At 35.7% G+C, this 22,210-nt stretch overlaps 5 protein-coding genes across 8 annotated transcripts; 2 read left to right on the top strand and 3 right to left on the bottom strand.

Annotated features, from left to right (window-relative positions):
* Window positions 1-227: 227 nt before the first annotated feature.
* LOC145224890 (serine/arginine-rich splicing factor 1B-like) lies at window positions 228-2,563 on the bottom strand. 2 transcript variants are annotated; one of them, XR_013859759.1, is made up of 5 exons: window positions 2,278-2,550; window positions 1,941-2,134; window positions 1,366-1,538; window positions 718-1,180; window positions 228-527 (listed from the first exon to the last, which is right to left on the bottom strand). XR_013859759.1 is itself a non-coding variant. In XM_080091503.1 (4 exons), exons 1-4 carry the CDS (start codon window positions 2,439-2,441, stop codon window positions 1,010-1,012), a joined length of 702 nt encoding a protein of 233 aa, XP_079947629.1. In that variant the 5' UTR covers window positions 2,442-2,563; the 3' UTR covers window positions 228-1,009. The 2 variants fall into 2 exon arrangements, 1 of the variants encoding a protein (XP_079947629.1); XM_080091503.1 differs by having other exon boundaries at window positions 228-1,180; window positions 2,278-2,563.
* Window positions 2,564-2,965: 402 nt separating this feature from the next.
* Window positions 2,966-15,668, top strand: LOC145224886 (uncharacterized). 3 transcript variants are annotated; one of them, XM_080091497.1, is made up of 22 exons: window positions 2,966-3,172; window positions 3,468-3,701; window positions 6,554-6,612; window positions 6,777-6,896; window positions 6,973-7,119; window positions 7,184-7,317; window positions 7,389-7,518; window positions 7,742-7,995; window positions 8,643-8,901; window positions 9,284-9,470; window positions 10,106-10,311; window positions 11,292-11,385; window positions 11,462-11,579; window positions 12,091-12,197; window positions 12,303-12,470; window positions 13,022-13,249; window positions 13,763-13,871; window positions 14,137-14,310; window positions 14,580-14,678; window positions 14,745-14,830; window positions 15,179-15,341; window positions 15,403-15,668. In XM_080091497.1, exons 2-22 carry the CDS (start codon window positions 3,481-3,483, stop codon window positions 15,574-15,576), a joined length of 3,237 nt encoding a protein of 1,078 aa, XP_079947623.1. In that variant the 5' UTR covers window positions 2,966-3,172; window positions 3,468-3,480; the 3' UTR covers window positions 15,577-15,668. The 3 variants fall into 3 exon arrangements, with proteins under 3 accessions (XP_079947623.1, XP_079947622.1, XP_079947624.1); XM_080091496.1 differs by having other exon boundaries at window positions 2,966-3,202; XM_080091498.1 differs by having other exon boundaries at window positions 2,967-3,202; window positions 7,003-7,119.
* LOC145224888 (uncharacterized) lies at window positions 15,543-18,491 on the bottom strand. Its single transcript, XM_080091501.1, has 4 exons — window positions 17,826-18,491; window positions 17,142-17,563; window positions 16,734-16,976; window positions 15,543-16,657 (listed from the first exon to the last, which is right to left on the bottom strand). Exons 1-4 carry the CDS (start codon window positions 18,488-18,490, stop codon window positions 16,089-16,091), a joined length of 1,899 nt encoding a protein of 632 aa, XP_079947627.1. The 5' UTR covers window position 18,491; the 3' UTR covers window positions 15,543-16,088.
* Window positions 18,492-18,525: 34 nt separating this feature from the next.
* LOC145224893 (transcription factor BTF3 homolog 4-like) lies at window positions 18,526-19,496 on the bottom strand. Its single transcript, XM_080091505.1, has one exon. It carries the CDS (start codon window positions 19,366-19,368, stop codon window positions 18,886-18,888), a length of 483 nt encoding a protein of 160 aa, XP_079947631.1. The 5' UTR covers window positions 19,369-19,496; the 3' UTR covers window positions 18,526-18,885.
* Window positions 19,497-19,570: 74 nt separating this feature from the next.
* Window positions 19,571-21,524, top strand: LOC145224892 (nucleolar protein 16-like). The gene is made up of 4 exons (XM_080091504.1): window positions 19,571-20,096; window positions 20,366-20,547; window positions 20,629-20,738; window positions 21,099-21,524. Exons 1-4 carry the CDS (start codon window positions 19,990-19,992, stop codon window positions 21,246-21,248), a joined length of 549 nt encoding a protein of 182 aa, XP_079947630.1. The 5' UTR covers window positions 19,571-19,989; the 3' UTR covers window positions 21,249-21,524.
* Window positions 21,525-22,210: the final 686 nt, after the last annotated feature.

Below are 22,210 nucleotides of genomic sequence, written 5' to 3'. Positions count from 1 at the left end.
AGATGTTAATTTATGCAAATAATATCAAGTATTATATTGCAAAATGTTTTATGTTTTTTTCAATTAACAATGCAACTTTTCTTTTTCTTTTCAATTACACAGATGAACATAAAATTGTTTGTTTCTTCATTGTCAGCAGTAAAGTTTGTGCAAAGGCTTGTAAATAGGTGCACTTACACGAACACTTTTTCAAACAACATATTCTGAAGTCATTAAATCACACATAATAATATGGCTGGTTGTTTTATTCACGCAATACTCAGGCAATTTTATGAACAGTAGGTGCAAAACAGAGATATTTCAACCTACTATCAACAGGGACAAAATTTAAAAATTAGAATCATTTCATGTTACATATTTTATCCAATCCGAATTCCGCAGTTCAAGTCCAGGCAATCCTAGCTTGGTATAAATCCTCCCTAGTTAGCTAAACAATCCTGTATCCAAGTTAAATCCTCCTTAGTTAAGTAAATAAGCAGATCCTTAGTACAAGACTGGTCTTAGTACAGGTCCATGTCCCAAGTTATCTAACATACAAAATGATGAGCATCGAAATAAAACGCAATTGTTTACAAAACATCTCACAGCCAAGATTAAGCATCATTTTTTTAAAAGCTTTACAACTTTGTTCTGTTTCAATCACACATATTAAGACATATACAAAGGGCAATTTGTATGCATGAAGTTTATGTAAATGCTTTTACACAAGGTGCTAACCATTGGTCCACAGGGTTATCCAATTATAGTGAAGCGTCCATGAACAGCTCCAATGAAGTCGCAATACTGGGGTGCAATTTAGCAATCTCCACACCAATTTACCATGAGAGTTTAATTACTGAAATTCCAAAAGTTTGCCAGAATAAAAACCTTAAACAGATGATGAAATTACATCGTTAGAAACTGTACAATTTAAAAACTGAAGTTTTTCTGTGACACACTAGTTGTGATTCACATTTTACCAGTTCATCCCCAGAAACAATGTTCATGTACCAAGCCCTCGAAAAGGCTTTTAACGAGACCTGGATCTTCTTTCAGGTGAATAGTCACGAGATCTAGAGCGGGACCTGGATCTTGATCTGTTGCGAGGAGAATAAGATGGAGATCTTCTTGGACTCCGGGACCTTTCACGTGATACAGATCGTTCTCCGTCCACCCGTACTCTTATGTAAGCAGTCTCACCCTAAAATTACACTACAATAATAATACACAGCACAACAAGTCATGCTTAAAACATATGTTCTAATCACAACACTCATATTTCAATAGGGGCATAATTAAAATGTATTCCCGAATACCAACAGTGTTTAGCAAACTTGAATTTTTTGCTAGCACATTTTCCCATTTTGCAAAGCTATAAGCGCCCACCTCATGGGATTTAAACTTGGTGTCATCAAGATGTCGAACAGCAAATTTCATGTCTTCCTTGTTGACAAAATCCACAATACCACTTCCATCCTTGTAAACATCAGAATAAGACACATCGCCGGCCTCACGCATATGATCCTTCAAATCTTGCCAACTTCCAGTGGGCGGAAGACCTGCATGTGTAGTTTGTAAAGTGCTGAATTTTACATATTTGTAACTGCTGACATTGAGTTTTTTGTGTTTGGCCAAGAAGTCACACACCGTGCAGCTTTTCTAACTATGGCACACAGCATACAACTCTTAAACCATAATAAAAAATAATAAAAAAGTTTAAAACAATTTTAAAGATTACATATAGTTTGTTTCAGCTAAAAAAAATACTTATAATTCGTTTGTTGCAATTTATCACAAATAAGGAATTTTTGCAATCAAATTTTTTTTTAAAAAGGACAACTTTGACTTGCTAATGGTTTTACAAATATAAAATGTGTAAAAACTATGTTCAGTTGTGAAAGGTCTTTGCGAAAGTTTAAGTAAACAAATATATATGTATCAATGGTTGACACACATCATACCTGTAACCATCACTCTATATTTGGTCCTCTGTGACGGACCTCCACCTCCAAAGCCACCACCCCCACGTCCTCGAAATGAACTGCTGTAATCCTGGCGCTGAAACGAATTATTGTGTGCTTTGGGATGTTCAACGCGGAGTCTATAACCGTCAAAATTGTAACCATTTCTTCCTTTAACAGCATCGTCAGCATCTCTAAAAATACAATGTGTTTTATTCAATTATCAAAACAGTTTTTTTTTAAAGTAATGTACCGGTATCTAATATCTATCTTCAAATTACAAAGTGCATGTGCAAAAAAATAGGTACAAAAAATCAAATGCACAATTGTTGCACACCTGTAATCGCCGAATTCAATGAAGGCAAACGGTGGACCTCGTCGATTTTTTAAAGTTACACCTCTAATTCGGCCGTACTTGTAAAACAAATCTTCGACTTCTTTTTCGCGTACATCAGGGGGCAAATTACCCACGTAAACCCGACTATCACTGTCACTACCCATCGTAAAGTCGTGCACTACACCAACAATTAAAACAAAAACACCTTGCCTCAAGACCAAACACAATTAAAAGATGCAACCTTAATTGATTTGCCTCGTGAGTGAAGCGAACAAAAAGCTAAATTTGGACACGTGACCGAGTGCAGTCAACCGTTAACATGTATATGCTGTGCCAAAATTTAAATTCAAATATTTTTTTTTTTTTATATAATTTATCCAAATAAAAGCAAGCACACATTTTCCACTTTCCTATATGTTTAAAAACGAACATACAGCATGCGATGCTTTATTGCATGTAATACCTTATCCACCGTGGTGCCAAATGATTTTTACTCGCTGCAAGAGGAAAACCAATAAACTTTTAGGTGGTATGGTAGTGGTTCGCTTGGACACATTATAGTTTAGAGAAAAACGTGCAACGCTAAATGATTTTGTAAGCATGAACTTCATCAATACGAGCAGAAAACCAAACCAAAACATTTTACCGTGATCAACATTGTTGTTGTCATACTCTTCTGCGTCTTCCAACGGAAATTCTGTAGCGGGAGTTTTGATCTTTTTTGATGATTGCTACTTTTTTGTAAACATAGGTTTTATTTCTGTCTTTCAACGCAAAACAATGCTCAAATTCGGATAGATTATTGCATATAAGGAACTTCAAAAAAATGAATAAGGAAGGAAAGAAATAGGATAAGAATTAAGAACTGGCTAATCTTGAACTGTACCACTACTGAGTGAGTAGTTGAGTATACTGTGCTAAAAAGGTTTGTGTTTTTCTCTGTAAAAAACTTAAGTTTCTATATCTTGACACTAACTTACTGTTACATTTTGTTGCATCTACTTTGTTCCTAATATCAACTCTTTTAAATCTCTACAATCTGCAAATTATGAAGAGTTTTTTAAATTGAATTAGAATCGCAGTATGTCGCTATCATTTTGGATAATCCCAAATTCTTAACAAATGGGCATGGGCCAGTGAAGACTAGCAACATTGCATACAATTTTTGTATCTATTTCTTAATACCACAGTTACATCAGAGAAATGGATTATGATGGATCAATTACACCTCCGCTGAGTGATGATGAAGATTCCTCTGAAAAGCTGCAACTTGAATCTTCACCAGTTTTACGGAAGAAACCCAGACATGACATCAAAGCATTATCTCCTAAAACATTGTTAAACACCAGCTGTGACAATATTGAAGTGAACAACTATAAAAATGAAAATGCTGAAGAACATTTTTATCATGAAAATATTACAATGTAAGCAAGTTGTTATGGGTCCCCTTCCCTGAAGGGGACACATATTGATTTTACTCAAAATGTTTGTTTTTTTTCTTTTTTTTTCTTCTACCCAAAGTTTGTCCGACTCGTTTTTCCATGAAATGTTTGATGGATTTGGCTGAAATTTACACAGATGGTAGATATAGTTATGTAGATGTGCATCCCACTTTGTTTTTGTTGATAACCCCAGTATTTACCCTGCTAGCCCCCTAAAATGGGTTATTTTCTTCCCAAAGTTTGTCCGACTCGTTTTTCCATCAAATGTTTGATGGATTTGGATGAAATTTACACAGATGGTAGATTTTGTTATGTAGATGTGCATCCCACTTTGTTTTTGTTAATAACCCTAGTATTTACCCCGCTACCCCCTAAAATGGGTGAGTTTGTAAACAGTGTCAGAATTGGCTGAAATTTGGATAGCTTATAGAGTATGCCATTTATAGATGTCGATTGGTGTGTTCAACCCTGTAGCCCCAACATTTACCTCACAAGCCCCCAAAGTGTAAAACGTATTTGTATGTTACTGGGCACCACAAACGAAAGATTTCTGTTGCTCAATAGTGTTACAAGGGCAAGGAGTTGTATGTTACTCGTTTGTGACTTTGTGGATTGCTTGGTGAACATTTTTGTGCCATGGCAGTTAGGGGGTTGTTAACAGCCCTATGACGTAAGAAACATTAACGGTTGTTGCTCAAAACACCGCTAGTGGTTGAAATTTTAAACATTGGCTGATTGGGCTGAAATTGTGCAATACTATTGATTGAGTCATTGAGGTTTCATATTTTTTTGGTTTATGTGTCGGACCCCATTAGTTACCCTACTAGCCCCCTAAAATGGGTCAGTTTTTTAAACAGTGTCGGGATTGGATAAAATTTGGGTAGTATGTGGACTATGCTATTTGTAGGTTTCAATTGATGTGTTTTTCCTTGTAGCCCCAACATTTACTTAACTAGGCCTCAAAAATAAATGAACTTTTAAAAAACGTCGTAATTATATGAAATTTGCAAAGTTTATTAAACATACTAAGTCCTCAAATGTTATGTTTTGCCCTGTAGCACCACAACTTAACCAACTAATCTCTAAAATGTGTAACCCTCTTCACAATGTTCGAATTGAATGAAAATTGGACAGCTTGTAGAATTTGCTATTCATTTTTTGTTTTACCCCATTATGCCACTTCTTACTCCTTCGTTTCTTTGAAAAAGAACGTTAAATAGGACATACTTCAAACAATACCTGGGGTGAATCTAAATTTATATAGTTTGTTCTCTACATAGTATTAATATTTAAGCCCAGTCCCGATCACTGCGTTTTACCTTACAACCATAGGCGCCGAACACGGGTATGCCAGGTATGCCACGCATACCCGAACGCAAACCTCGGGTATGCCACATACCCCAGAATCGGACCAACGTTAGTCATGCGTTATTCCTTCATGGAAATTTTTCTGATACAGACCAATATGTAACTTACACATTTGATTTCAATCGCGTTTATTGTTTCACAACCCATGAATTGTTCGCATTTATTAAAATTGTAACGCCTTTAGGAAGCATTGGAATTTAAACATTAAAGGGTGGTAAAAAGCACATGAAAGGTATCGGCGCTGACGCTGCGCCGGCTATTACGTCAACAACCACGTAATAAAAAGTTTAGCGTTTGTAAACTAAATTATGAGAATGCAGTTCTAACTTCTAACTATGCCTCTACCACAGGAACAACGGCTGTCTAGTTTCAACAGAAAATACAACAACGCTTATTGTTACGTCACAAACGTTAGGTTGGAACTTTTACAAAAATTAACGTGTTATCTTGTCGAAAGTTTCTGGCAGTTTAGGACACCGTTTGAACTACACTAAACTTTAAAATTAATTATGCGTCACAAACAATTCACTGCGTTAAATATGCGGCACGTTGTAAACGAAACAAGCGACTTTAAAATGTAAAAAAACGATTTTTGTAATGGCTAGGCCAGAAGTGTTTTCTCTTTTTTATAATAGTTATTGTAGAGAAAATAAATGTTTGCACATAAAAGTAATTCGTGACGTAAGGTTGCATCCGAGCTAAATCTTTTTTATCTTTATTCCGCCTCCCTGTAATTTCGGCAAGTGGGTCCCATTTTTTTAATGTACAACGCAGTGTTACCGGGCACAAACATGCATTGATTTACAACAGTAGCAGAAGGGCCTGTCGGTGGAATTCTGGCGTGTAAACTCGCATACTGCAAGCTTTAACGTAGTCTCACCCTACATGGCGACAGGAAATTAATTTGGTATTTCATGACGTCATTTTGTGACGTCATAAAATATGGCATACCCGGGAAAAATTTAAAGTCGGCGCCTATGCTTACAACACTAAACTTTCACATGGTTATCTCTTGAATGCATTATTTACAACCTTGCATGTGTGGGGACCCATGAGTTTCTGCTTGCAGAAACAACTAAGGTTATAAAAGACAGTGGATGGTATGGGACCCAATATAAAATAAGCATAGGAAATATATAAATGTTTTGAAATAGGTTATAGTGTATATGCAAGGGCAATATGTGCTAAGCCACCCTTCTAGTTCCTTTATGTTTTTTGTTAAAACCTAAGGCTGCTATGGTGTGTGTTGACTGTTTTTTTGCCAATTCCAATTTTTGGGTGTCAAAAGTAACTTTTGGTATTTCCAACTATTTTGGTTGTTGAGCAAAATTTGAATGCTGAAAAATCTTGACACATAGTTTTGCCACAAGTAAAACGTGTACATTTTGATTTTGTGTCTGGTACACTAAATAACATGTTATTAGATTGTATATGTTATATATAATGTACCTGTTTAACTTTACTAGTGTGGACCGGAAATCACTGTTCAGGAATGAAAGGGACATCACCAGAAGGTTTTATAAAGGTAAATAAGTGGGTATTATGTTCATTCAAATTGTATTTTCAAATTGTTGCACAGTTCTACGCATTGTTTCAAAATTTTCATTTCAGGAAAAAAAACTGGTTTTTGGTTTTTATAATAAAGTGTTATTCAGGTTATCATTTTATTGGTATGTATATTTTTTGAAGGCATGATGAATCTTCGAGACCTTAGGGATTCAGAAAGTAAACAAAAGTGTGATGAAGTTGACTATCTTGTTAGTTTACTCACCGACATCAATGAATATGTTCTGTCAGATATCAACCAAGGTAGGGAAAGTCCAACATTTTTTTGTTATGGTTTGATATGTTGCTGGTTTGCTTGTGTGCTAAATATTTTTTGCAGCACAAGAATCAACAATTACTGTGTGTACAGATGATGTTACATGCATTTTGAGAATGTTATGCATGCTGTGCAATGAATCAAGCAGCATTATGAATTGCACCAATATCCCGGCATACAGAAATGCAGTCAAAAAGTTTGTGCAATCAAGTAAGTGGCATCATTTCGTGCCCAGTACTTGTTTGTAACGTAATATTCACACCTTTTGTTATAGACAAACCAACATTCCTTCATATGTGCGATTCACAGAAGTTTATCAGTTTTTTCCACATGTACACCAAGATACACACTTGTTTAATGGAAGTCATTTCAGTTATTTTGGACAAGTTTTCCATGCTCAGCTTAGAGGTAAACACAGCACAGCAAATCTAGACAATGGTCTACAATTTTTGTCAGGCCATTAAATTGACTTTTTCTAGGTTCTACATTTTAATGGCCATTCATTGAATGAGTTTGTTGGAATCAAGCAACAGATTTGCAACAAAGTTGTGTTGGATCTTTTATCTGCCAGTGAAAATCTTTTCAATCAACTTGTAGGAAAGGAAAACAGTTAGTACCATCATGCCACTATGCTTACTGGTTATATATTATTTAGACTTTTTTTGTGGTACATCTGTAATGTCACAATAGTTTTTTGTGTGTGGTAAGAACCCAAAATGCTCATTGATTCTGTATTTGATTCAGGCTTTGTGTTTTTGTATATATTTGTATATATATATATATATTAGATTAAACATTTTTCTTGCAGTAACACTATCACTGTTTATCACAGACACTCATTCAGCGTGGAGACTATTATATTCCAAATGTCCTTTTCCTTGTGAATGCTTTCAAGACTTTTTCAAAAACAAGGTTGCCAAACTGTTGGAAGAGCAACAGTTCTGGATAATACTCAACACACACCTGACAAACATCATACAAAACTCACAGGCCAGTACCAATGAAGCAATAGGACTCACCAGTGGGATCAAGTGCAATAATATTTCCACTTCACTGTCTTTTGTTTGGTGGTGGATGCGAGAAATGGTATTGTTGCTGTTTTTTATTTATTTCTTTACCATGGTGGTTTATTGTACTTGCAATTTTAGTTGCCTAAACTTTAGCAACCAAGCTATTAAATTGTAACAAAATAAACTAATTAAAAAAATCCTGTGAGGTTGTATACTGGAACAGGTATTTTGGAAAGTCTTAAACGAGTTTACCTGCACTACCAATATATATATAAATATAGAAACCTCAGTTAATCCAGGCCCATTTAGCCCAAATCATTTGTCAGGATTAGTTGATAAGGATCTGGATTAACTGATGTCAATTAGTTAAAGCCTTACCGCATTACAAATCATTAAGACCTCAAGTTTTGTCGAAACAGATTAACAGAATCAGGTTTACTTTATATCCAAGTTTGTTTAAAACACCCACTATGGCAGAAATTTGTAATTCCAACCTTGTGACTGAATATTTAGCTTTCAACCTAAATTATCTTGGGCGGGGTTGATGCATTACTAGTTTTAATCCTGATCTGATGACCATACAAAGTCGACTTGACTACTAGGAGTTGGTCCTAAATAAAGTGTCATCCAAGTTTTGCTAGGAGTAAATGAATCTAAAACTTGACTCTGCAACCCTGGTAAAAATAAATGATTAAAACTAAAACTGTTATATATGTTTTTCAGCCATGCACTAGCAATGTGACCAGCAGTCATTCTCTCATCACCCGTCTTGTGCGCTTGTCTTTGCGAAATTGTGAATCTGAAGACGAAACCTTAATGTTCCACCTTCTTTGTTATTGTGACATCATAAAAAGTGTAAGAAAGGCAGCATCAATGTCTACATGGAGTACCACCGAGTTGGCACCCTTCTATTTACTTTGGCATCATTACAGCCAGAAGTTTTTATTGCCAAAACCAAAATCTTCAGGAACATCGAGCACCAGTAATTGTTTTCTATATTTTGCCGTAAAATATTTAAAAACATTTATATATTTGTTTCAAAATTAACTTTTTAGGTTATGAATGTTTATGAAATATGCCTGGCAACCACAGTAAATTCATTTGTTTATTTGTTGTTTAGTCGATACAATTTGTTCAACTTTTTTTCTGCAAGTGTTTTCAACCATTAAGCCTATATATTGCAATACTGCCATAGTTATTAGGAAACTTCTTTCAAATGTAAAATTTTAAAGCTTTGACAAATTTCACAATAAAACATTTATTCTTCAGATTCTTTAGTGACAGCAATAGACCTAACATGCATTAGCAACATGGAAGTCTCAAAGATTTGATGTATTAGTTTGACTGTTTTTTAAATGTTACAGATATTAACCACTACTTAACAAGGAATATTTCATTGGATCGCTGGTTGTCTGACTGTCAAAACCTGATAAACTTTCATCCTAGTAACACATCCGAATGTGAAGTGGATAGTTTTTCTGTTTTTCTCAGTATTGTTGCTACTATTGCTGGGGAAAACAATGGTGAAGTTTGGGGACAAATACGTAGCAGGTAAATTGTGTGTTTCATCTTGGCAATGAATGCCAATGAGTGAGTCATTAATAGGAACTATATATATGACGTACTTTGATGGTTGGGAATCAATGTTATTAACACACATGGTTTTTATCCCATCTTGTTTTGCAACATTCAAAAAAACATTATATTGTGAGGTTTGCAGGATGTTATGGGTTGTTGGACTTTCTCTAGCACACCTACTAAAATACAATGTTGATTAGTAGGGATAAGCCGAACCGATCAATAGCCTGAGTACTCAGTACCGAGCACAGCAATTTTTAATGCTCGGCTGATCAGCTGCATGAGCAAAAGAAATAATGTCGACCTTGAAATAAGTTTTGAAAAGAAAACATGCTTCGAACATCCCACTCATATGTAACATGGGTGACATGATGGATTGTGGTGGCTTGCATAAGGGAGTTTTAGAGTTTAAATACGGCCTTGTGGCTACATAAGGGAAGAAAAAGAAGTGTAGAGTGTTTGTGTCACGATACCAAGCACGATGCTCAGTGCTGCGGTTTGGGCCCATCCCTAATTTTTACTTGCAGTTTGGATCCACCCCTACCTTAAATCTTCGTTTATTTAGCATCAACCAGAGCTACATTTTATTTTGTATTTTCAATGTACAGGTTGCTGTCAAGAATTCCAGTATCTGCTGTAAAACATGCAAATGAACAAGGACTGCAACGGTTGTTTTCCCTTTTGCTGGTTCTCCTCTTGACTCTGCCAAAAGAGGATGCTGCAGATGCCCTTACTGAGTGGTTTGAACTCTCAGAAAACTGCCTCCTTGCTTGTGGAAAATCGAGTTTCTTTACACAAAAGTTACTTATAACAGGTAGTTAGTAATACTGACTGAAGATTAGTAAGAAACTGACTGCATACAATAGTAATCTTTTTTTAGTTTTATTGTAAATGAAATCCATCATTATTGCTGTAAAGATGTGTTTTAATTATCTGTATAATGCAGGGGTGGCCAACCGGTCAAAGCCTAAGAGCCACATGTTTTACTGTGTTTCCACAAAGAGCCACATTTCTCTCCCATTTTAAAGGCTACCTTGACAAACATTTTTTACTCAAAAGATCTTCCCTGCTGAGAAACTTTGCGGTATTTTCATCTAACGCGCATGCGCCCCAAACTTAGGCGCCGAGTTTTACAAAAATGCCAAGTGGCGGAACTAAATTCATTGCGACGTCACTAATGCATTCACCACCAACAATCGCTCATTTCAAACCCAAGAGAAACTGCCCATAAAATATATCGTTCGTCATAACCCGAAAAACATCGGATTGAAGCGTTATTTATTTTGGAACACATTTGTTTTAAATATTGCTGTTGCTTTGTGTCTCATTCGCATTGTACGCAACAATGAGCAACCATTCATTGTTCAACAATTGAATATATGCCATCATAATCAAGCCATTATTGCCGTATAAGGTTCCAGTTTTAAGGCATGGTTTGTGGCCATACGGATAATAAGTTTGTTCAAAAGCAAAATTGTTAAAGCTTTACTTTACATTTCACGATTTTTGTACCAGATCGCGACATACTAACCAAAATATCGACAACGATGTAAGAGCCGCATAAAACCAGGCGAAGAGCCGCATGCGAGCCGCGGGTTCGCCACCCCTGGTGTAATGCATCACATTCATCATTAACTATTTTTAGAGTTGTTTAATAACTTAAGTATTAAACTTGAAATTTGATAAAGATACAAAACAAAAAAGGCAATCTTGTACAAAAAGGCAATCAAATTTTGTTGTAGGACATTCTTTAGCCAGCAAAATTTGTATCATTACTGAAACTATGTTTTGTAGGGTTTTATGCTGTCATATACTTTTGCAATGAAAAGGAAATATCATTTCTCATGGTGGCTAAGAAGGTTGCCAAAAACTTTTCCCAAATTTGCAGGTAGTACAAAATTTGTTAACAAAGTAATAAAACATTAAAACCTTGTGAAAAAAAGTCTTTCTTGTTATGTTTTTAGACTTTTGATAAGCGATGTCAAGGCTTCGCAACATCAAGAAATTTGGAAGTTATTTACTTCATATGTTGAATGTTTAGTCACAATCATGCAGTGTTCGTCCTCATACAGTCTTGGTCAGGTGAACACATTTTAAAGATGCTTTGCAACAATGATTCTTTACCTTTCTTAAAACATAGTATGCCAGGCCCATTGAAGGTGTTCAATGCTTATACAGGAAGTCTCCTGTCGTGGGTTCGAATCCCACCACAGGCTAGATTTTTCTAGCCTACACCTTGCCATATGGGAATGCTTGGGTTTGATTTGGTATAATGCCTTCAATTAGCCTGACATACTGCGGTTTATGGAGCATGCCATGATCACTGGCTGCATGGATGCTTAGGAGCTAATCCCTGTATGACTAATGTATGTTCATCTTAGCCGCTTTACCTTCATACCCTCCGAACATTTATACATTTTATCATACTTGTTGACAAGGACTGGCAAAAGTAAGATTATTCTGGAAATTAATATTTAATCATTTTGTGCAGTCATTGGTGTAATTGTGATAATGTTCATTGAGAAATATTCAAAACCAAACAGAAACTTAACGTTGCATCAATACCCCTATAAACATTTTAAACATGTTTCAGATTGAATTTGTGCCACCAAACAGCATTAGCTGTGTCACAGAAAAATGCCGTCCACATGAGGCCATATTTATTGCCACCAGTGCATCTGAGATCTTGTTGTCAATAAGGTACCATTAATTTTGTTTCATTTTTTTGAAACGACAAGTTCTATATATCCTAAGACTCCGTATTTAGTTTTTAGGAATGTTAAACTACAACTTTTTGGTTTACAGACAACAAGTTGAAAGAAACAAAGTCTGCACAAACACAAAGGCATTATTCATTCTTATTGGTACTGAAATCCTACCTTGGTGTAGAAGAGTGTCTGGAACACATGATGAACAAACCAACAGTTGTGTGTTAGAAATTATTTATAACATGACAAAAATATCACAGCAATTGTAAGTTTTATTGTTGTACCTTACATATGTTGATTTATCTTTATTAAAATTTGAAATGATTTATAGATTAACACTAGGTTAATGGTCCTATTTTACTGCAGTATAAATAGCTAAGCTCTTTTTAAAATCATTTTGATTTTTATAGTTAACAAAATGACACTTAATAATAGTTTGCGCTTTTTTAAAGATTGCCATTCCATTAGCATTAAGTAATTTCTTATTGTGCTTATCCTACGCTAGTGGTATGTGTGCAACAGTTTTGGACCACCATCTTAAACTATCCTTGTGCATTATACAACATTTGAGGTACTAAATGACAACCAATTGTTCATTTTAAATAATGTAAGCACTGGGGTCTTATGTGACATGCATGCTGTTGATAATTAAGGAAGTATTTAAAATGATATTAGTTGCTAAAACTCATAACATTGTGGTTGCGGCAAACCATTTGAAAAAATTACATCATAAAAACTATCTTCCTGAAACTGACTCTAGTATTTTCTAATAGTGCTATTTGCAACATGCCTACATATGAATGAAAATTGTTTCAGGTGCAATAAAGATGATGTTTCACCAGTTTCATTTTCTAATTTGTGGAAGTTTTTTGCTTCTGAGGGTAAAGTTGATGCGACATTGAGATGTCAATACATGTGTAAAATCCTCACTGATAGGTCACTGGGTGGTTCTTTGTTTTCTGAGGCTGTTGAAGAGTGGACAATCCAGGGATGGATAAAATCCTGCTACATTTTACCGGATGAAAAGCTTACTAAACTTAACAGGTAGATGATCTAGTTTATGCAAGGATTTGTTACATTATAAGAGAACATTTTTATCCATTTTTTATTCTATTGTATTTTGTTTCCCAAAGTTGGGATTATTGAAAACAAACTCAAAGGTAATTTTACAGGGATCTCTGGATTGTTACAGATTTCCTAAAAAACTTGTTCTTCTTTTCGCTAACATGTTAGTAAATGTGTTACCTGTTTTATGCTAACTTGGTTGTGACAAAGCCTAATAAAAACGACAAATCCACAACTTATTCATTGCATATCATATTATCAACCAAATTATTTTTTTAAAGTTTTTGTGCATACATTACTCTGCTATGTTAGGATTTGAGAAAAAATTAAATTTAACTGTTGTCAACTCATCCAGCCTTATAACTAATGACATGCATAGTTTTGGGATGAGTATAAACAATTCTGTATCAGTCAAAACATTTTTAGACCTAGTTAATATCTCAATAACGTAACATGAACTCATTAGCAAAAGACACAACATGATATGTTTAGGGAAGTTGGGAAACTACAAATGATACAGAAGATCTGTCCGTCAAGTGATGTTTCATTTCATCTCAAAATACTTACTGCTTCATTATCTGACAAATTCCAGAAGTCATCGGTAATTTAAAGTGCATTAAAATGTTCTGTTATAAACCAATTTATAAAGCATTTGTAAAAGAACTGTGGTTGATTGACTCACTGTCTAGTGCTCCCCTGTTTTCCTATTTAAAAATTAATGACTGTCAATCTTTTCTGTGTTCCCAAAATGAAAATACTTTAAACTATGTCTACAGTTGTTGAAGTAAAATACCTTTTTATATTTATTAGTCAGTGTAACACAAACTGTAAAAAAAAATTAATTTTGTTTTGGGTTTTATTTTTAGAAATTCTTAGAGCGAGTTACGTGGTCTGGGATGGCATCCAAATTCTTCATGCCAACAGTTGACACAGCTGTGCGAGTGCTGAAGACACCTGCAATAGATGCCACTACTGTCATGTGTACTTATTGTGCAGTGGGAAGGATAATGCAGGATTGCACTCATATGTTGTTTTCGAATGTAAGTTACAATGATTACAATGACAGCAAATATTACCTGGAATGCAGTTACACAAAAGCAAAGGTTATGGATTTAGAAGTCATTCTGACTCGATATTGACATGCTAAAAGTATGCTTTGTTTTAAACCTTTGGGAGAGCAGTCAAACATAGAGCTCAGAAGAGCATTGGTATTTCTGCTTCTTGCATATGTGTGCTTTAATTCAAAGAAAGTCAAAATTCTTCAAAATTTCATTTCTTTATCACCTATTGTCTTGTTTATCTTTTTCAGGGCAAGCCATCATATGTTTCAAAAATTGTTGAAAGTTTTGTTTTATCTTCCAAATGCACTCCTTACATGAATACATCACTTCTTCACACTTTACACAAGGTAAAAATTTCAGTCCAGTATAACGATTTTTAACTTACAAAACTAAATAAACAATGCTTGTTGCAGTTTGTTATAGGTTTGTTAAAACTTGGAAACAAGTCACTTTACTTGCAGAAGACAGTCCGTGATATTTTTAAACTTCATTTGACAAGGTAAAGTGTTGGTTACTGCAAACCATATAAGCTATTTGAATAAGACAAGGAAAGACATTGTCTTTGAATAGGTGAAGCTTATATTTCTATTAGCTGCTACCCTATTTAATTTTGGATATTTGATAAATGAAGATAGACCCTTCAAACACCACTCTGTAGCACTGGATGACTTCTGTAGTCTGTTTATATTTACTTTGTAAGCTACATTGTTTAAATTATGGCACCAGTTGAGGGTTTAACACATTTATACAATGTTTTTTTAATTAGATGCTTTTTGTCCAAGGCATATTTTGATGCATGTCAGAAAACTATACAAAGTTTTCTATGCAATTATTCTATATTTCATAGGTGGCCTTGCTTTACCACTGTTGGTAAGACAGGATTAAAGCATCCAAGTCCATTTTTGAAAGTTATTTTACATATGTCAGTCACCTCAGATGACCAAGATTGGTTTATCAAACAACTACACATGTATTCCACAAATGACAGCTCTGCTGAAAAACTAACTGTTGTAAGTGAGATTTGTTTTTTGTTGTAAAAATGTCAGTTTACCAATTTATTTCTGTTTTTAGATTGTGGAGATTCTGCATTACTGGCTTGTGGTGCATTTAAAACAGAACTCAAAAATAGATTCTGTTGAATTTTTTATCCCTCTACTTCAGCAAGCAAGAATTCAATTGCGCACCAATCAAGCCTCAGTGGACAAAACAAATACTCTTTTAAATTTAATAAGGAACAATTCTTGACGAGCAGAAATTAGGGAATAAAATACAAAATGGTTTTTACTGAGCTTCGAATATAAAATCGGAATTTCATAAATACAACTTTCAATATCAGGCCTTTGAGTGAATCTGTATCAGTACAACAAATTATATTTTAAGTAGTGGTCAGTAAACTAGAGGCTGATTAAAATCATTGCTGGGCAAAACTAGTCAATGATTTTTACTGCTTTTAGTAAGGTAAGTTTGTGACAAAATGTTTCTGAATATACAGTAAAACGTGTTTAAATTAAACAGTGTTGTTTGTTTAATGATGATCGGCATGTTTCAATGTGAACATCTGCTCTTCCAACAAAGGTACATTGCACTATAAACACACAAAAAATCAATGAAATATATGTCAACAATCTACAAAATCATCAGCAATTCAATTTTTTTAGAAGATTTTTGAGATTAATGTAATAGAATGTGATCATAAACCACTGCATTGAAGGGAAAATTAAACAAATCACAGTGATTCAATGTATTGATGCATCATTTTACTTTGAAACTAGAATATTAGGCATGTTGGTCAGTTTAAAGTCCAGAAGCATTTGTCCAAGAGCTTTTCCTTGTGGGTCCATCCTTAACGATGCGACACCACCACCTCCAAGGCAGTTTTTCAGCAGAAAGTTAAAACCATTGATCTGTGAAAGCTCAAATCTCTCAACCAATGGCTTCTCTGCATTTTTTTCAAACAGATGTTTGAAGTATTCCTCCACATTGGCTGCAGTTAAGTGCTTACGCAAGTAAGGCATGTACGATGGATGTCGTGCCACTACACCGATGTTAGCATTGTTGCCCTTGTCACCACTTCGTGTGTACGCTAAATCTTCCAATACAAAAGAACAGTTGCCTGATTCAAGAGTGTCTGTGCTGTTTGGTGGGGTTGCTTGATTTTGAGAATTAAATGCATTTTCAGGTACTACATGGTCTACTTCAAGGCTTTTGTCATTGAATATTACTTCTGCAGGCTGGTGGGCCTTTGGATAAAGAAATGAGTACAGTTTCAAAACTGGAGAAACTTTTGGCCTTCCACCCACAATTCCACAAAGACCTGGAGCCATTCCTGAAAAGCATTAAATGTTGAAACACCATAATGGTAATACATGGAAATTGAATAACAGAAAATTCATTGAAATTACCTGTTCCTGCAGCAGCGATTTCTCTTGAAAATATTTCTAGTGCTTTTTTGTCCCCATGTTCCACAGCCATCCACACAACAGTCTCTCTTGGACCTTCTCCATCAATGCCATATGCTCGCCGATTTTCACCAAAACCACTCTCATCACCAACTGCTTGAATATTGACCTGACGAAAATCTCCCATTCCAAGTCTGGAAAAGATGCCTCTCACTCTATTGATAATACTTGAAGCAGTTCGATGACCTGAATTAAAATGAGAAAATGAAACATATCAAGTGACTTTTGTACATAATAAAATCAGTAACCAACACTAAAAAAACGTTTGTCACATGAAACATTTTTAAGCCACACCAATGTACAGTGGCACAACAAATAATGTACAGGCCTGATATATGTCAGGCACATTACCTTTTGCTATAGCTCTTTTACCAGCGACACTGAACACTGCAGTGGTCCTAAACCCATCCAAGTATGTAGCACACACTTTGAAACTGTCAGTTGGTGGTAAGCCTCTAACACCTTGCACTAGAACTTGATCCTTAGCAGTTTCAGTCAGTTTAACATTCGTAAAATCACATACAACATCTGGCAATATGTAGGCAGCAGGATCACCAATTTCATACACAAGTTGCTCGGCAACTGTTGCTGGGGTGACCATTCCTCCAGTGGACTCTGGCTTGGTTACAATGAAGTCACCATCTTCCTTGCACTCTGCTATAGGGAAACCAATGTTTTCCCAATCTGGAACATTCATCCAATCAGTAAATATGCCCCCAGTAGATTGAGCTCCACACTCCAAAAGATGACCTGCCAAGCTACCAGCTGCAAGCCTGTGGTTTAAAACATACTTTAGGTGCTTTTCAGTTCATTTAAACTTCATACATTAACAGTTTTTTTATAATGTTTATTGGAAGCATGTTGCTCTATGGTTAGGAGTCTGCACATTCAAAGCAATATCTACTATCCTAAAATTATTCATTGCATATTTAGCACTTTCCACAAGCTGTTTCGTATTCATTTATGTCACCAGTGTAGTGCTTTGTTAACCGAGTCACAATGAATACATTACAAGTAATCTAATTTACAACTTACTTGTCATAATCCGTATGGCACCACCCAAATGTGTGCATGAGAGGAGAAAGAACCAGTGCACTGTCCACACATCGACCAGTAACAACAACATCAGCACCCAAATCAAGTGCTTCCTTGATTGGCTGCGCACCAAAATATGCATTCATGCTCATCACAGACTTGGGAAGAGGCTGATTTGTTCCAAGCTCCCGGATGGATGAATTCAATTGCTTTTGAGTAAATTTGGGCATCATATCATCACCCAAAACCACGGCAACTTTCAAGTCTTGGCCTTGTTTTTTTGCAACATCCATAAGCATTGCTGCACATGCTTTAGGGTTGGTGCCGCCGGCATTACTGATTACTTTAACGCCCTTTTCTTTGATAGTTTTTAAACATGGCCCAATAGCATGATGAACGAAATCTGGTGCATACCCCATTTCACTATTTTTGCGTTTAGCTCCAGTCAGAAGAGACATGGTTATCTCTGATAAATAATCCGAAACCAAGTAGTCTATATTTCCCTTTTCAACCAACTGCTCTGAAGAAGTACTGGTATCACCCCAAAAACCTGAAGCGCAGCCAATCCTAACAGTTTTGGACGAAATTAGCCGGACATGCCCTCTTCCCACCAATGCATTCCAACCAGATTGACGAGAATGTAAGCTTACAAGTTTACTAAACATCCTGTTTAAACTTAGGTTGCTACAAAAATACTGAATACAAGCAAAGAAATTGTTTTATACAGTTTATCAAGTTGATGCCATGCTAAAACTCAACCATATGTAAAACATGTGTTCAACATGTACACTATTTCAATCTCAAAAGTTATTCATTTGAAACAAATACATGTATAAAGCGACAAAACATTTATTTTCTCCATTACTGTCATGATGTTTCTTGTGTAAAATAGGCTGAAATTGGTGGCACGAGGCATTACCATGTGAGAAAACATTCCGCTCATAAAACAATATACCAAGCAAATGAATTTTTCAATGAGCACACAAGGATCTGTACGAATCTGCATTCACATCAAGCAATAATTACAAAACAATTTTGTTGAACAAACGCTCATAGCTATTTATGCAACTTCGAGTTTGGATGGTTCATCAAAATTAGCAGTCAAATCTGGAACATCTTCATTGGCATTTTCATCTCCTGCATCACCAAAAGCTGCATCTGGGCTTATAGCAGCAGACTTTGGTACACTAGTGGCCAACTTTTTGAGGTTGTTGATGTTTTCTGCACCAAGCTGGTTCAAAATGCTTGGCAGCATCTCAGTCAAATATTTGTTCTCAGCATGCCCAGTCACTGCAAATGTGTTGGCCGAAGGCGACGCCTGCACTTTCGGGTTGTTGAAATGAATGACAGTTCCGTCGTCCTTGATCATGTTGACTTCCTCAATGCCCGGAATGTTATTCACGGCGAGTTTTTTCAATTGGGATTGTAGTTTTTTATCATCGGTTGTGGCGGTCCTGTGGATAACCTTCCTCTTCCGTCTTGCCGATCCCTTTCCACCGATTCTTACTTGCTCTTGCAGCTTACTTAACTTATCTTTATTCATGGTGATTGAGATTTTTACCGAAAAGTGCACTAAAACTTGCTTTTACTGGCAAATCACAGCAACAAATATCAAAAAGGCAAATTTTACCGAAGAATTCCAAAATGCGACCAAGCGGAACCACCACGTGCTTGGCGTTAATTTCAGAATTTTATTTTTTTATGAAGCTGATTGTAATACCTTGATACTTATAGCGTTCTACGCAACCTTTTTTACTCTCACTTGACGTGTTAAATGTCCTGCATTAAATCTGTTTAGGGCAAAGTGAAAAATGTCACACTTTGTTGCCCCACTTCTGTTTTATGTGCGAAGTTTTTTCAGGCTCTCAGTTTGGGGTTACCAAGTCTGTGGTTGCGAACATGCCTTTGCATTTTTGAAAGTCTGTCTAACAGTGAAAAGTGATAAAAAGTGTGACTATTTTAAACATTTTATTAAACTTTGACAGAAACAGCAAACAAAAACCAGCAGAGCTCATCCGATTTTTGTTTGTCGTCACGTGTGCCCAAGCCAAGACATATAAGCAAAAAACGTTAACATTATTGCTTTGATAAAAGTAAAACATTTGTAACTGCATACAATCGAATTAAATTCTTTGTCCAAGTAGGCTTCATCAAAGCTGCCAAAATGCCGAGTGCTAGGAAACATCGACGCAAGAAAATGCAACAAATTCCCAGGGACAGAAAACAACTGCGAAGAAAAGAGAAAAAGCAAAAAAGTACAAACATTGCATGGTGAGTTAACTAAGTTGGAAATCTTGTGTTTACTCTTAAATGTGACACAACAAGAGCGTTTCTTTACTCTTGTGTTTTGATTTTCTGCTTCTTACAATCAAATTAATTTCCAGCGTACGTTTATATGTCAAATTTTACCTTCAGTTATACATCATTAAGTGATATTGCAAGTAAGTTTGTATTACTTGTTTATATGGAAGTTGTACAGTTTAATGTATATCTCAAATGTATTTTGTATTGTTTAATATATTTAGTTTTTTTTTATGAAGCAAAGAGATTCGAAACTCATGGGATGCAAGCAAAACTTTGCAACAAAACATGAAAGAAATGGGTTTGGCGTTCAATGCAAACAAAGCCCTTCCCATTCCACGCAAGTTACCTTTGCCAAAAATTATTCAAAATTGTGATTTGGAAACAAAATCTGCTGTAAAAAAACCTGAAGTATTAAAAGGTACGATTGTAAATATATATAACAAAACCAAAAAACATAGCAATAATACAACATTTGTTGGTTTGTATTCATTCATCGTAGCCATGGAAATGGAAGTTGAACTTGGTGAGAAAGAAAAGCAACTTCGACTCCCTTCTGATGATGTTCAATTCTGCACTTACATGTTAGATAAATACAAAGAAAACTACAAAGTATGCCAATAAGTTTTAACTTAATGAGTTTAATGCTGTACTATAATAGATAGTTAAGCTTTTATTAAATGGTACAAAAACATGGCATTTGTGCAATAGACCAAGTAATATATTGTACTAAAGAAGGTGTACAATATCTGTTCAGTAACCACTGATTAGAATCATGACAATCATCTGTTTTTGTGGGTAGATATGATATGTTTTCGGCCTGGTTCAAAGTTTCAAAAATTCTTTTGTTTAGCTACAACAAATGTTTTTATGTTGTTTATTGCTCCTTATCTCCAGCTACAACAAAAGTTTTTATGTTGTTTATCGCTTAATCCTTATCTACAGAACTAAAATACACCTTTTTCTTTGCAGGGAATGTGCAGGGACCGAAAAAATGTCTTTCAATTGACACCAAAACAAATTCGTGACAAAATTCGGACGTTTAAGCGTTGCAAGGGACAATATAAATTATACTTGGATAGCAAACAAGCCGCACACACTGACGTGGAAATGAAGACGTAGCAAAACATATCACACACAATTTTACCATTTACAATTGCTTTGTTGCTGTTGTATGGCTTTGGGAATTTTCGCAGAGTTACGCGGGCTTGGCAAATCGTACCTTGAGAGATTTGTCTTCGAGCTGTGTAGAAAAAAGGTTATTTGGAGTTTTGATTGACTATACAACAATGTGGATACTCTTGGCACCTTAACCGTTGTTACGATGGCTGGTGGGTTGCGCTTCATTTGCATGCAAGTTACCAAACATTCGTTATTTATTAAAAGTCGGTCTGCAAATTTAGAGTGGTCCGTATTTTGCTAGGAGTTTCAACTGTTTGTGTGGATTAGGCGTATTCTGGTAATTGGAAAGCACATGGGTCAGGCAAAAAGAGTAAAACCTCGATCCTTACTTCTTGTTGACAACTAAGCTGTATGATAGGTGGCAATTTTTTTGACCACGTACAATTTCACTTCTTGGTGACCGTGTAGCGACTGATGAACACTCGATGGTCTAGCATGCTGTTTTGTCACTGCGTACTGTTTTTCCTCTTCATGACTGACTAACAACGGTTTGACTGTAGTGTCGCTCAGAGTTGCAAGCGGGCCCGAAATCCGAGCCCGAACCCGAAACGTTTTTGAGAAGCCCGTTTAGGCCCGAAATTTTGATTGACAGGCCTATCCAAAAAAGTCTTGCAACAAAGGATGAGAAAGAAAAAAGAGAAAGACAACAAACACAATGAACAATAGTAGACAATGGGGTAAACAAAACGTTTTAGAGTAGAGTGGGCATTAGGTCAAAGCCAGAGACTTGTTACTTAGCTGAGTGATTTTATTTAAAAAAAATGGCGGACACGAAACTTAAAGTCAGGCCCGTTTTCTAATACCTAAGCCCGAACCCGGCCCGACTTGCAACTCTGGTGTCGCTATATATAGGCACTAAGCGTAACTTTGAGCAAAAGTATTTTTGTTTACTAAGGTCGTGC

The sequence above is a fragment of the Phallusia mammillata genome, chromosome 4 (assembly GCF_965637545.1).
Source record: "Phallusia mammillata chromosome 4, kaPhaMamm4.hap1.1, whole genome shotgun sequence".
In the NCBI taxonomy this organism is placed as follows: Eukaryota; Metazoa; Chordata; class Ascidiacea; order Phlebobranchia; family Ascidiidae; genus Phallusia; species Phallusia mammillata.
The sequence above is the reverse complement of the archived record's forward strand: the minus strand, read 5'-3'. Positions and strand labels throughout refer to the sequence as shown.

What these genes read in the sequence shown, in the direction of transcription:
- LOC145224890 (XM_080091503.1), bottom strand. Translation starts at nt 2,441, where the DNA reads ATGGGTAGTGACAGTGATAGTCGGGTTTACGTGGGTAATTTGCCCCCT. An exon ending in ATTGAATTCGGCGATTACAG is followed by an intron (nt 2,135 to 2,277) that starts GTGTGCAACAAT and finishes TTGTATTTTTAG; the next exon opens with AGATGCTGACGATGCTGTTA. An exon ending in CCAAGTTTAAATCCCATGAG is followed by an intron (nt 1,181 to 1,365) that starts GTGGGCGCTTAT and finishes GTGTAATTTTAG; the next exon opens with GGTGAGACTGCTTACATAAG.
- LOC145224886 (XM_080091497.1), top strand. Translation starts at nt 3,481, where the DNA reads ATGGATTATGATGGATCAATTACACCTCCGCTGAGTGATGATGAAGAT. An exon ending in ACTTGTAGGAAAGGAAAACA is followed by an intron (nt 7,519 to 7,741) that starts GTTAGTACCATC and finishes TGTTTATCACAG; the next exon opens with ACACTCATTCAGCGTGGAGA. An exon ending in AACTTTTCCCAAATTTGCAG is followed by an intron (nt 11,386 to 11,461) that starts GTAGTACAAAAT and finishes TTATGTTTTTAG; the next exon opens with ACTTTTGATAAGCGATGTCA.
- LOC145224888 (XM_080091501.1), bottom strand. Translation starts at nt 18,490, where the DNA reads ATGTTTAGTAAACTTGTAAGCTTACATTCTCGTCAATCTGGTTGGAAT. An exon ending in TAAAAGAGCTATAGCAAAAG is followed by an intron (nt 16,977 to 17,141) that starts GTAATGTGCCTG and finishes ATTTTAATTCAG; the next exon opens with GTCATCGAACTGCTTCAAGT. An exon ending in AATCGCTGCTGCAGGAACAG is followed by an intron (nt 16,658 to 16,733) that starts GTAATTTCAATG and finishes AATGCTTTTCAG; the next exon opens with GAATGGCTCCAGGTCTTTGT.
- LOC145224893 (XM_080091505.1), bottom strand. Translation starts at nt 19,368, where the DNA reads ATGAATAAAGATAAGTTAAGTAAGCTGCAAGAGCAAGTAAGAATCGGT.
- LOC145224892 (XM_080091504.1), top strand. Translation starts at nt 19,990, where the DNA reads ATGCCGAGTGCTAGGAAACATCGACGCAAGAAAATGCAACAAATTCCC. An exon ending in AAAAGTACAAACATTGCATG is followed by an intron (nt 20,097 to 20,365) that starts GTGAGTTAACTA and finishes TTTTTTATGAAG; the next exon opens with CAAAGAGATTCGAAACTCAT. An exon ending in AAAACCTGAAGTATTAAAAG is followed by an intron (nt 20,548 to 20,628) that starts GTACGATTGTAA and finishes CATTCATCGTAG; the next exon opens with CCATGGAAATGGAAGTTGAA.